The sequence below is a fragment of the Meles meles genome, chromosome 11 (assembly GCF_922984935.1).
Source record: "Meles meles chromosome 11, mMelMel3.1 paternal haplotype, whole genome shotgun sequence".
Classification (NCBI taxonomy): Eukaryota; Metazoa; Chordata; class Mammalia; order Carnivora; family Mustelidae; genus Meles; species Meles meles.
In genome coordinates this window covers 21336772-21351176 of record NC_060076.1, presented here as the reverse complement: position 1 = coordinate 21351176, position 14405 = coordinate 21336772, and the positions used below count along the sequence as shown (strand labels likewise).

At 45.7% G+C, this 14405-nt stretch overlaps 1 protein-coding gene across 4 annotated transcripts in view; it reads right to left on the bottom strand.

The window, feature by feature from the left end:
• Window positions 1-14405, bottom strand: part of SUSD1 (sushi domain containing 1) — a 129962-nt gene that overhangs the window by 104428 nt on the left and 11129 nt on the right. For all 4 annotated transcript variants that reach the window (XM_046023878.1, XM_046023876.1, XM_046023877.1 and 1 more), the window contains exons 2-3: window positions 13680-13787; window positions 10181-10336 (exon numbers count right to left, since the gene is read on the bottom strand). In XM_046023878.1, the coding sequence (XP_045879834.1) occupies window positions 10181-10336; window positions 13680-13787 (264 nt within the window). The remainder of the gene's footprint in view (window positions 1-10180; window positions 10337-13679; window positions 13788-14405) is intronic.

The window sequence follows — 14405 nt, the reverse complement described above, 5'->3', positions numbered from 1 at the left end:
TGTTAAGTGTCCGACTCCTTGGTTTTGGCTCAGGTCGTGATCTCAAGGTCATGAGATCAAGCCCCTTGTCAGGCTCCTTGCTGAGCATGGAGACTGCTTAAGATTTTCTCTCTCTCCCCCTCTGCCCCTCTCTTTAAAAAAACAAAGAAAGAAAAAAAACCTGAAGTAGAACTCCAAATATAAAACAATTTAAACCAGAGTGAAAAATGCTTTCTAGCTCATGACCACAGGGTAAGTCACGTAATAAGAGGAAAATTCAGAAAGGTCTCACTAATTTTACCAAGATTACAAGAACTTAAGACAAGCTTCAAGAAGAAAAATACATGCCCCTGGGCAGACTTTTCTCCTAGACTAAAGACAGCCAAAAGTATCAGGTACAGCAATAAAAACCCCATAGTAATTCAGAGACCAGAGAAGAAAACTCTCTGCCAGTTAGCGGATTTGAAATGACTTAGAGAACAAAATAAAAACTGTAGGAATGCCATCAGAGCCATACACACACCAATTTCACCAAACAAAACAAAACAAACAAACAAACAAAAACCTTAAGTGAAATGGGACTATTCCCAGGACACTTGCAAGAACCATGGTGGGGGCAGGGGAGCCAAGAACAGGGAATAGCAAGACAGAGGAAAACCTGGTTGTTACCCGGCTCTGGGATTTTAAAGGCTGGTAATTTTGGAAGGACCACTATAAAGTGGCCAATGTTCTATTCTGCCAGATGAAGAGCATTTTGTATTGTTTTGTTTTCTAAAACCTACTAACAGCATAGTTTCACAAAAGAAGGAAGAAAATATCAGAACCCTTTTGTTTGTGACTTTATCAAAATTCACTATACTCTCCTTTTTGTTTGCATTTGGGTCCTGGACCAATGAACTCCTCATCGCTCACCGATCATTGTTTAGGAGGCAGTAATTACTGTAACTGCTGAAAGAGCCCACACAAGCTACCAGTTGTGATCAACGTACATCTCTAACGCGGCAAACTTCGGGGAAAATCTGGAAGATCATCTCTAAAGATTGTTAGCCATTTCTTGGGGATTCAAGAGTGGAATCCATTCCCCCTCCCCATGGGCTGGTCTAGAGGCTTGCTTTGGACAACAGAATACAGCAGAAGTTAACACTGTGCCTTTTGTGAACCTGATCTGGGAGACGACTGGCAGCTTCGTCTCTCCCTCTGTTGGCATACAGTGGCCATGCTGTAAGGAAATCCAAGCTATCACGCCTGCCAGAGAAGTCACTCAGGGGACACCCTAAAGATAAGAAATCACATCAAGAGAGAGGCCCCCTGGAAAACTAAGGTGTCCTGACTGACAGCATCAAGGCCCTAGATGTGAAAGAGGCTTTCTTCTACCTACCAGCCCAGCCAGCCACCAGCTGAATGTTTCCATATAAGTGAGAGAACCACGTAGCCATGGAATTGTGAGTAATAATAAATTGTTGTTACAAGCCATTAAATGTGGTAGGGGGTGGGGCAGGGGGTGGGAGTACCATTACGCAGTAACAGATGACCAAAACTACTCTCGGCATACAAAGAGATGCAGAAGTCCAAATGAAATGAAGAGGATACTGTAATCGAGGTGCTTGGTTGGCTCAGTTGGTAGAACGTGCAACACTCGATCTCGGGGTTGTGAGGTCAAGCCCTACATTGGGTGCAAAGATTACTTAAAAATAAAATCTCCAAACCATAAGAGACTCTTAATCTCACAAAACAAACTGAGGGCTGCCAAGGGGAGGGAGGTAAGGAGAAAGTGGTGAGGTTATGGACATTGGGGAGGGTATGTGCTATGGTGAGTGCTGTGAAGTGTGTAAACCTGGTGATTCACAGACCTGGACCCCTGGGGCTAATAATACATTATATGGTTATTAAAATTTTTTAAAAATTATAAAAAAAAATAAAATCTTCAAAAGAAAAAAAGAGGATTCTGCAATCAATGAAAAAAGGGGAACTTCTGAAAAACACAATGAGAACTTGGAAATCAAAAATAAACTGTGGGGGGGTGGAGGGCGCTTGGGTGGCTCAGTTGGTTAAGCAACTGCCTCAGCTCAGGTCATGATCCTGGAGTCCTGGGATCGAGTCCCGTATCAGGCTGCCTGCTCAGTGGGGAGTCTGCTTCTCTCTCATGCTCTCTCTCTCACTCTCATTCTCTCTCAAATAAATAAATAAAATCTTTTTCAAAAGTGCAAAAACAAAATGTTAGTGCCAAAAATAAAAATTCAGTAAAGGCTTTGAATAATACATTGGTCGCTGCTGGAAAATAAATTTGCAAATTCCAACTTGAAGAATTTGCCAAAAACACATAGAAAAGGAAATCATATGAGAGAGAAGCTATAGGACAATAGACAACATAAGGACAGACCCAAAATATGGGGTATTCACTTAAGAGAAATTGCAGGGGGCACCCAGGTGGCTCAGTCATTTAAGCGTCTGATCTTTGGTTTTCAGCTCAGGTCACGATCTCAGGGTCATGAGACTGAGCCCCAAGTCAGGCTCCCTGCTCAGCACAGAGTCTGCTTGAGATTCTCTCTCCCTCTGCCCCTCCCACTTGTGCTCACTCTCTTTCTCTCTCCCTCTCTCTCTCTCAAATAAATAAATAAATCTTAATTAAAAATTAATATCAAAGGGAAAATTTCCTCTGCTTATGTATTCACATCCAAAGCACCTTTTGAGGTTACAGGCGTTAATGTTGAAAAATGAAAGTGATCTGAGTTTCATGGAATAAAAGAAAAATCTATGAAACGAAAGAGAAAGGAATTGTAATCTTGAAGAAAAGAAATCAATCTGACCTAGGACTTCTTGTCTGAGACACCAGATGCTATTGGAATATTTACAGAGTTCTAAGGAAAAGGGAGTAAGACATAGTACTATATTTAAGTCAAGGTATGACATTTTAGAACATGAAGGATCTCAGAAATTACACTATTGACATTTCTTTTTTTAATCTTTTTTTTTTTTTTTAGCAGATTCCATACCCAGCACAGAGCCCAACACGGGGCTCAGACTGAGAACTGTGAGATCAAGACCTCAGCCAAGATGAAGAGCTGGAAGCTCGACCAACTGAGCCACCAGGCAACCCTTGACATTTCTTTTCTGAAAAAGATTTTGAAAAACATTCAAGTCAGTGAAAAACATCAGAATAAAGAATGTCAAGAAGGGCAACATAATTAAAAACGACAACAACAAAGACGTAAGAAACGAAACGAAACCAATAAAAACTCAGTTAAACAACTGATAACAGGGCACCTGGGTGACTGTCAGTTAAACGTCTGCCTTTGGCTCAGGTCATGATCTCAGGGTCCTGGCATCGAGCCCCCATCGGGTTGTCTGCGCAGCGGGGAGCCTGCTTCCCCCTCTCCCTCTTCCTCTGTGCTCTCTCTCTCCCCACCTCAAATAAATAAATAAAATCTTTTAAAAAAAAACAAACCACAGCTGGGACGCCTGGGTGGCTCAGTGGGTTAAGCCTCTGCCTTCAGCTCAGGTCATGATCTCAGGGTCCTGGGATCGTACCCCGCATTGGGCTCTCTGCTCAGCAGGGAGCCTGCTTCTTCCCTCTCTCTCTGCCTGCCTCTCTGCCTACTTGTGATCTCTGTCAAATAAATAAATAAAATCTTTAAAAAACAAAAACAAAAACACAGCTGTTGATATAAAATCATGGACTTCTGGATAATAGTTAATAAAGGATTCTTAAAATCTAAAGCATAGGAAATGAAATCAATCTCAATCCAGCACAAACTTTAGAGATGATTTCGCCCCTGCAGGATCCAGCATGCATTCCTAGAACGGGATCCCTCATTTTAGCTTATCAAGATTCTGTATTCTGGGGGGGGGGAGGTGTCTGTAAAATGTGGACCTATACCTTTGTCACAGTAATCATCTTCCAGCCTGCCCATCTGCCCCAGGCACTTCAGAAGACAGTGAGTGGGAATAAACAGATTTTCCAGTAGAAACAGGCAATACCAGTACCACAGGGCAAAAATGTGGCTAGGTAGCAATGGTAGGGAAAAGACAGAGTTTCTAGATACCGATCAGCTCTGCGTGAGTCACCACAGTCATTAATCAGCCGGCTTTGTGTCCAATCATTCAACAACCTAATAACAATGATTGCTATAATGAGTGCTGATCCCAATGACTCCTGTGTGTCATCTGGCACATGCCAGCCACTGTTCTAAACCCTTCATTACTTATCACTAATTATTTTCATCTTATTCCACACAATAACCCCATGAGCCAGATGCTATTATTCTCCCCATTTTCCAGCAGAAGTAGCTGAAGCACAGAGTGGGTAAGTAACCACACTAAAATCACGCAGGTTAAGTGGTGGGAAAGTCACACTTGGAAACCAGGCATGTAGCTCCAGGACCACACCCTTAGCCACTGGCCACACTGTATCTCCCATTACAGTCGCACTATACCATCAGCCGATCAATAATTCCATGTTGTCCACAGACAATATCAAAGATACCCCTTGTCTTCATGAAGTCCAGAAGCACCTAGCATCTATCCCTGAGATCAGTGACATCATTTTGACTTTTTTTTAATATATTTTTTTAAGATTTTATTTATTTATTTGACAGGCAGAGATCACAAGTCGGCAGAGAGGCAGGCAGGGGGGGGTTGGGAAACAGGCTCCCTGCTGATTAGAGAGCCTGATGTGGGGCTTGATCCCGGGACCCCGGGGTTATGGCCTGAGCCGAAGGCAGAGGCCTTAACCCACTGAGCCACCCAGGTGCCCATGTCATTTTGATTTTTAATGCCCTGCTACCTCTTAATGCTCACAACCCATCCCTTTTCTAACCTATTCTAGAATCTTGGCTGCGTAAACATGGTAAGCTCATTAGAATAACTTCTCCATGTGGTGGATTCCATGGGGCCTACCAAGGTCATAATATGTTTGCTTGGGAAGGAAAAACGTTCTGAGCAACTGAGCAACCTTATTAACAAGCCTAACTGATCGAGGGGGAAATTTTCCCTTGTCTCATTGTATATACTGAACTATTTAACTTTATCCACAGCGAGAAAATTCCTTGCCAGAAAGTAGCAAAACCGAGCAGGACACGCTGACCTGGTCCCAGGGCCCCGATGTTCTATATATACTCTTTCCATCTAATAGCCTGGGCTTGAAAGTCAAACAGACCCTTGAGAACTGACTCTGCTACTTACTAGATGTACTCAGGTCTGTTCCTTAACCTTTCTAAACCACTTTTGTAAAATGAAGCTAATTAAGTCCTAATACATGTTGGCTAATACGTGAATAGGCCTTGCCTTTCTACAGACTCCGTTCTCCCTGGAGCACAAGCCACTCCTTTAGAGCCTGAACCTAACCCTCAGTGTGACCATGAGCCAAGCCCTCCCACACACACATACACACACTCTCCTGGGTTTCTTGGCTGCGCTCTGGGGAGCGGCCCCGTGGCTTGTCCCCCAGGATCAGAATACTCTCAGACAGAATCCGAAAATCCATCTGGAGGACCCTTAGCTAGAACAGGAGTGTCAAAGAAGCAAGGGTTTAGCTTTGGCGGGCATGCCTGAGGGGCAAGTCTCTGAATGCCCCTTTACATACAAGCTCTGGCCTGGAGATGCCTTTAAAACTTGAAGGCTCAGAATGGACTCAGTGATAAAAGTACATGGAAGAATTTTCACATAAATGAAAATGCTCTCACAGCCTGTTCTTCTCCCTGTAGCCAACTAATTACTAGTTCCTTCGACTCCATGCAGGGGAGACAAAAATGACTTCCTCGCATCTTGGAAAGTAACATTACTGCTTTTTTCCTACTCTCTTGCCTACTAAATGCCAAGTTCAGCTAAGAATCTGCATCTTAAGAAGCCACAGTTATTCAGAGGGACGTAAACATCCATTTAAAATCAAAACGGTTAAATTCACATCATTCGTTGCTAATGTCCGGTATCAGCAAAGATGTGAAGAAATGAAGATCTTCGTGACATGATTAGTGAGAGAGAATATTGGTGTGAACTTTTTGGAAGACAATCTGGCACAATGTACTGAAAAATAACAATGTGTAGGTATACCTTTGATACAAAAATTATTTTCCAGAATTTATAACAAGGAATAATTACCTGTAGAGATGTAGATCCGAGGACGTTCACCTAAGCATTTCTTATGATAGCAAGCAAGCACACATACACACACACACACACACACACACACACACACACACATACACAAAATATAACAAACAGGAAAACAACCACAAGAGAGGAAAAACTAATCAGTTAAGTAACACAGTACAGCCACATAATAAATTCTGGGTTGTTGATATATATAAAGTAGGAGACCATATTTAAGATCATACTCAGAGAGGCATTGGTCATGGACAAAGGACCTGAACTAAAAGGGTTATCCATTTCCTTCACAATCTTGCCAGTGTTGCTAGTTTGTTTAGGAAAATCTAATTTATAGATGCCTCAAAGCTCCTGTTCCAGTTACTCCTCCCAAAACTTTAAATTAGTGGAACAAAACAACAACCATGTGTACATATTTTACTACACTCAACAAGGCCTTGGGAAGGAACCTGGGATCCCTATAACCTAGGAAGCCAGAAGTAAGAATGAAGTGTGGGGGCGCCTGGGTAGCTCAGTGGGTTAAGCTTCTGCCTTCGGCTGAGGCCATGGTGTTAGGGTCCTGGGATTGAGCCCTGCGCTGGGCTCTCTGCTCAGCAAGGAACCTGCCTCCCCCCACCCCCTTCTCTCTGTTTGCCTTTCTGCCTACTTATGATCTCTCTCTCAAATAAATAAATAACATTAAAAAAAAATAAAAGAGTGAAGCGTGGGAGATGTTCACATGTGCGGGAGCTCAGGCATGCCCTTTCACTCCCAAAGAGAAACAACATGCCTTAATCAAAGCCTCTCACATTTAAGGGAAGGATGCTTTGGTTTAACCATCTTCGGATTCAGAATCTTTGGCCTCTCTCTCCTTCCTGGGAGCTGGAGCAGTAGCGGGGGCCTGAAGCCATCACCCACCACCATTAGAGACGTGACTAAGCAGGAGGCCAGGGGGCTCCACAGGGAAAATAGTCAGGAAGCTGTTGGTTACAAGCAATGCACTGTTGAGTGCAGCAGTAACTCCCCAGCCCACTTTTCCTTAGGTTTATCTGTCCTTGTTGCTTCCTTGTTTCAGACTAGTAGAATAGGACACTTGTGGACTAAAACACAGCTAAAACAAAGGACTAGGATTTGGGCAGCAAAATCCCATTTGGAAGGAGCACTGGGAGGAACCTCGGGACAGCGGCAAGTCCATTGGGCAATACCCCAGACAGAGCAGAATCCCAGCGGGACCACACGTTGTGTCCAAGCCGGCAGCCGGCCACTCCAGGACCAGAAACAACAGGCAGCTGAGAAGCTTGTGAGCAAAGGTTCACACGGAGAACAGACTCCTGACCTGGGAGAGAAACCAACAGACGTCTTGGCAGGGGTAGGGATTTACATCTAGCAATGACGGTGTTTACTTCACCACAGGCAGACTATGTGATACAGGCTCTGAGCAGAAGGTTCTGGAAACTGATGAATGGCAACGCATTTACTCCCTCTGGGGAGTAAAATTTTTCCTTCCTTTTTCCCCATTTCCTAGTTAAGGCTGAAATGCTGTTACACTTCCCTAGAAGAAATGGCATCAGGCCTTTGATACTGCAGGAGAGGAGCTGAATGAAAAGAAGGCTACCGCCGCCATCGGACTAGAGAGGGATTCCCAACACCTGGGGAATTCAAAGGTGCGCAAAACGCATTTTGCAGTTCTCAGCAGACGTGGTAGGGCCATGCCTCCTTGGAGTCGGGCTGTAGGGAGATGCCAGCTCCAGGCCTGCTCCCACACCAGCATCATCTCTCTCCCACCCTCCTCACGTTTGAAATGCCACAGAGCTTCTCCCTTGGCCAAGTTTCTGGGAGCCCCAGAACTTGTCTGGGGGCAGCCCTGGGGGCCAGGTGCAAGCTCTCTGGAACTAGAACCCTCTCGTGGGTGACATCCAAAGAGGCCCACCGGCAAGCAGCTCCTGCATCTGGCTCGGACTCTGCAGAATCCAACCAACACCCGGTCGCAGGGGTTCTTGCAAGTCAGGAACCAGGATTCACATCCTGTGGATCCAGACAAACACCGGGTAACCCCTGATACCCCAAAACGTGCTAAGCCTCAGTGGACAGGAACAGTCCACCGCTGTTCCTGGGGCAACCGTGATACCAAGAGACACTCAGTATCGTCGAGAAAAGTCACCCATCAGCTTTTACAAAGTGATAACCAGAGATCTCAAGAGGAGAGGTCACGAGAATGATTGCCCACAGATACGGCCCTTCTTTTGAAGTGACGGAGGTATTCTGAAACTAGATAGTGGTAGTTGTTGCACAACTTTGTGAATACACTAAAAAGCACCTTAAGAGAGTGAATCTGATGATATGTGCATTATATCTCACTTAAAAAAGAAAAAAAAAAGGTCACTAAATAATTACAACAAGTGGAAGACAGAGAAGAGCCGAGATCAGGACTTTGTTCCAGGAAGACTGGTTCTTATTAAGCTGACATCTGTTTGGCCCTTGCACAAAATATTTCTTTCTTCTTCTCCTACTCCTTCTTCTCTCCTCCTTCGAATTTTTTTTTTTTTTTAAGTCAGATGCATCCTTGGGAAGGTGAGTGATAGATACAGTGATAAAAGTTTTCCCCCAGCAAACTCCCGCAGCCTTGAAAACACGATTTCGGTATCACGTCCTCCAGAAAGTTCCCTGATTCCTTCCCCACTTCCAAGATAAGAGCCCACATGATTCCAGATTCCCTAAGTGTCCTTTGCTCACTTATGACTAACACTTTATACTGAAATTAGCTACGTGCTATCACCAGCCGCTGGCACCGCCTTGGCTCAAGGGAGCTACACGAGAAATGTGTCTTGGATGAACAGAACATCCTACCATCACCTTGACAGGTTTTTTAAAAAACGGGCACGTGATGGGATGAGCACTGGGTGTTACATTGAAGTGATCAATCACTGAACATGATATCAAAAACCAATGATGTTGGTCCACACCACGTTACCTTGGCTAGTTGAATTTAAATTTAAAAAAATGTTTTTAATTGATATGTTGTTTTTTTAATGCATCTAATTTAATTCTGCACCATTGCACTTCAGCAATCATACAACAAGCCATTTGCTACCGAAAACAACAGTATATCATAAAAGGTTTTCTCTGAGGGAACACACTTCATTCATGCCAAGAATAAATCAAGTGGACCCCATGAGGGATTTTTTTTACCTCGGTGCAGGTCAAGAGGGAGAGTGAATCAGAGCATCGGAATCTGTGCTTCCGGGTGGGTAAGGAGATAAAACAACATTCTCCTTTCCCTTTTCCCCGAAAACCTTTCAATATCACAAAGCTTTTAAGCAGAGTCATTAAGTCTATGCAAAACCATCGCAGAACCTGCAGTCCATTCCTGCCTTTCCTCTTCCTCACCATTCCCAGATTTTCTTAGAAAACCAAAGAGCTACAATGTCATGACATGCTGTAACATGGAGTTCGGCCAAGAGTTTCAGGGTTCCGTGAAAATTGGGATTTTGCCCACCCACTGTATTCACCCAACATGTGCCCCAAGCTTCAGAGCGGCTGAGATCGAAAACATGGCCCTCCTCGCCGGGTGGATTCCTCTGAGAGGCAGAGCTCCCAGAAGCCAACATCACAATGTCTACCCCCTGGGCTTTTGTGGGCCGTGTGCACAGTGCCAGAGTCACCACAAGAACACCCCAGCTAGGGTTCCAGAAACACCATCTCTGAGAGCCCCTCCTTGTTTGGCAGAAAAATGTTCAAACGCACAGAACAAGAGAAAGCATATTGCAGGGAACTCCCAAAGACCCACCCCGCAACACCTGCTCACAGTTTGTCATTTAAGACCCCCTAGAGATCGTAATAACACTAGATGGCTCCTGATACCCCTAGATGCTTCAGCAGGCGCCTCCCAAAATGAGAATATCATCCCCAGTACTACGATGCCGATGCCGTGGCGCTAGCAAACAGAAGGAACAGGAGTTTCCTAACACTCACTAATACCCAGCCCATGTCCCAAACTCCCCCGATGGACCTTCTGCAGGGAGAGTCCCTCCCTGAAACCACGCCCCATCCCCGCCCGGCCCTCTCCCTCCTCCACACGCCAGACACTGTCCTCCATCACCGCAGCCCCCTTCTCGAGTACCTGTGCAAAATGTGCCGTCATTGGGAATGAATGTTTTGTTGTTGTTTGTGGCTCGATATCCTTCTAGGCAAATGCAGTAAAAGCCTCCGAGTGTGTTGTGGCAAGATGTGTGGTTTCCACAGACCACAGCGGCTCCAAACTGGCACTCGTTTTTATCTGTTGATATATTGAGACAACGCACAGAAAGGGCTATCAATCCATACCACGTCCAATGACCCAGACTGTCCTCCGGGGCTACAGACCTGGGAGTTGCTATTCCGTGACAACATCCCAAGGGTCTCCTCACGATCCTTCTCAGACCGCAGGGTCCCCGCAGTCGTGTGTCAGGCATATATAAAACCATAAGAGAGGGGCACCCAGGGGGCTCAGTCAGGTAAGCAGCCGACTCTTGATTTAGGCTCAGGTCATGATCTCATGGTCATGAGATCGACCCCCAAGTTGGGCACAGAGTCTGCTAAAGTTTCTCTCTCCCTCTGCGCCCCCCATCCCCCCACACTCATGATCTCTCTCAAATAAATAAATCTCTCCAAAATAAATAAACCTCTCTAAAATAAATAATATCTTTAAAACACACACACACAAGAGAAATCCAGCATCTTCGTCTGAACATTCATCTTATTTGAAGATTGGGAGAAGGGGTTGCACATCCCCACATCGACTGTGTTCATCTGTCATTATACACTGTTCCAGCTCGGTCTTCCAAGCTGCGGGTTGTGATTCTTTTTCCATCTCTTCACACTCAAAAAGACCTTGTGAAAGAAACACATCCAGCAGCACCCCATTTCCAGCTCAGCCAGCCACACTCTCTTGCTTTTCTCACGAAAGGCAGAGTAGGACAATCTTGCATCCAGTGAGTAACCGGAAAATTTGTTACTTCTGAGTTACCAGGAAACGCAATGGAATTAGTGCTTAAGCCTCATCCGGGAGCAGAGCTGATATTGCGGCAGGAACAGCTCCTGCTAATCGTCAACGACCCATGCGAATAATGTTAGTCACTCCGTGAGAATGAGCTGAGGTAGAGGACGCTGGGCAAGTCCGCAGAAGCCTGCCCTCAGCATTTTTAAAGCAGTCATTGGACATAGGTGTCGAATGAAGGTAAATTACCCTCCTGGTTCTGTCCTGCAGCTCAGGGCTTGGCAAACTTTCTGTGAAGGGCCGTCTCCAGCGGCAAGTGCTCACCCATGCTTTTAGAGCACAAAGCAGCCACAGACCATAAGCAAACAAATGAGCAACGTTGTCTTCTAATAAAGGTCTGTTCACGAAAACAGACAGGCCAGGCTCTGCTGACTCTGGCCTGGCCTTACCCACAGAAGAACTCCTGAGACCAATTTCTTTTTTTTTTTTTTTTTTTTTTTTTTTATTATTTGACAGACAGAGATCACAAGTAGGCAGAGAGGCAGGCAGAGAGAGAGAGAGGAGGAAGCAGGCTCCCTGCCAAGCAGAGAGCCCAATGCGGGGCTCAATCCCAGGACCCTGGGATCATGACCTGAGCCGAAGGCAGAGGCTTAACCCACTGAGCCACCCAGGCGCCCCCTGAGACCAATTTCTTATGCGTTCTTTCAGAGTTGATCTCTGCGGCTGCTTGTTTTGTTTGGGGGTGGGGGCGGTGTCATCAATTTATGCACTGGAGTTTTTCTGGTTGTTATGTGGTGTTTGACTATAGCATGGGTTTGCCTCTCGCAACTGCACTCAGTTCCTGCTGCCTCAAAAGTACCCTTTCCAAAATCCGGCGTTCGTTTTTTTTTTTTCCTCCCCATTTTCCTTATAGGTGTTATCTTTTTGGGAATGTCACTGAAGATGGAACACAGCTCATGGTTTTTTACTGTCCACAGTGTGATCTGCGTGGGTGCAGGGAGAGACAGCCCTTGAGCCACCGCCTGGCCAAGTGTCCAGCCCAGCTGATGAGCCCTGCACGGGGCTTTGGGACACCAGTCCAGGCCCATAAGACGCTGCATTCCTGTCCTCGGCTAGCGTTTCTGAGACAGGGCTCTCCAGCAGGCTTCACCAGAAGGGACAGTGGGTTTGTAGAGAATTCTAAATTTCTGAGGCCCCTTGACTGCAGACCACGTTACAGCATGCAGGGCACAGAGGTAATGTCACCTGTGACCCGTGGTGTGGTCTCAGGAGGCCACATACTGGCGGAGGCAGAGTCTAGTGTCTGCGAGCAAGTACCACAGAAATCAATAAGCCCCTTCCTCCCATTAAGAGAAGTTTCGATTCAGAAGTCAAGGGGCAATCAAGAGTGAGGCCCGCTTCTGTGGGAGAGGGACGGACTTCGGGGAGGGAGCAGAGAAGGCTTGTCCGTGCTCATTTCCCCCCTCATTTCCAAGCCTCTGCTAGTGAGCCGCGGGAGGAGAAGGATTTGAGAAATGCCTCAGGAACCTCAGACTACAGGGCAGCCACAATTCTCCAGGGCAGAATCCCAAAGAGAAAGGGTCCAAGGGGGGCACAGACCCAGCCCGCAGGAACGGGCAGTGGTGTGTGACTGTGAGAGGGTGTATCTGTGAAGTAGAATATGACTCTTGGAACTGGGAATTGTTACTGCTCTTTAGGAAGAAGAAACCCAAAGATATCACAAGGCTGTCTACACGGTCAGTGCACAGCCACAAGGCAAACTGTCAGTATTCGTAGTGCACATAACAAGGTTGCCGGGAGGACAGTGTGGTTCTCCTAACATTCACGCTGAGAAATGTGCTGCGAGAGTCTCCCTCTCTCTGAATTGGACTTGAGCCCGGATACTGCTCGAGTCTCACACTGGAGGCCATGAAGCCAAAAAATTACCTTACATCCTTCCTAAAGGCCTTTGTATTCCTTTAAGCCACCCAAGACCCCAGTGGGCTACAACTCCAAAAAATCCGGAGGATGAATTCTGGGAGTCATAAGACTCAAAGCAATACTACTTCATCAATTAGCCAAAAAGTCTAATGGCAATTGTGTTTTGTTTTTCCTCGGGGTACTAATATAAATCATTTTACATCAAAACAACCAGGAGCAATTAAGGAAGGCAATATCTACTCAAGTTGTTAAGTTAAACTCAGGACTTGAAACAGATTTCAAATTTGTGTTGGGCCAGAGAATTTCCAGAGACTCAAGTTCAATGACCTTTTGGGTGGCTCAGTGGGTTAAGCCTCTGCCTTCGGCTCGGGTCGTGGTCTCGGGGTCCTGGGATCGAGCCCCGCATCAGGCTCTCTGCTCAGCGGGGAGCCTGTTTCCCCCTCTCTTTCTGCCTGCCTCTCTGTCTACTTGTGATCTCTGTCTGTCAAATAAATAAATAAAATCTTAAAAAAAAACAAAACCACGGAAGATACTTCCTTGCAAACACCACAGACAGGCCATATCCAAACACTAAAACAAAGGCCTATTATAATGGACAAGACTTCTTGTAATAAAAACAGGTGAGCAAAGCAACATCTTCCCCACAAGGACATTAGCTCTTTAACACTAGAGAATCTCGTTACTTGACCCCACTTTCCAACTTCGCCCAAGAGCCAGAGCTTACCTATACAGTAAGTCCTCCCGTTGCCCACGAATCCATATTTGCAGACACACATCTTCATCCCTTTGGCTTGCTTGCAGGTAGCATGTTCATGGCAAGTGGCACAGACATCTAAACCAGAATCATATATCGTAGATTACAGGAAAAGAAAAATGCGATCGCCCCCTCTGGACAAGCCACGTTTTGGGTAGTAGACATGTATGACGGAGAACCAGAATTGGAACAGCCAAATGATAAAAGATACATCTGACCCCATCCTTAAAAACCTGCAATGGCTACTCACTGCCCACAGAGAAGAGTACTAAATACAAACAGTATTTTGTACTTTTTATACAAAAAGTACAAAAATACCTCGACCTGCCATCAAACCTCTTAACAGTCTGACTCTAAGCCAATCCCTAACCCAAGCCTCACTGTTCTCAAACCCAAACCACACACAATATTCTCTAGGCAGGAGGCTGATGACTCTCACGCATGCCGTCCCCTGTCCTACTTCATGCCCTAGTCACGAAGTTCCTTTCGAGGAAAATGCCTGCCTCCTTCTCTGTCCAGCTAGCACCCATTCCTACTTGAAGATTCACCTTAAACCCCATATTCCCCCTGTGTCATCCCCATTCCTCTGTTCTTGTGGAAAATTTAATCCCTCTGTGCTCCGCTCACACTTGCACCTTCCCCCATCGGCCGTGTTAATTTGTCATTATATACGGTTCCAGCTCTGCCTTCCAGGCT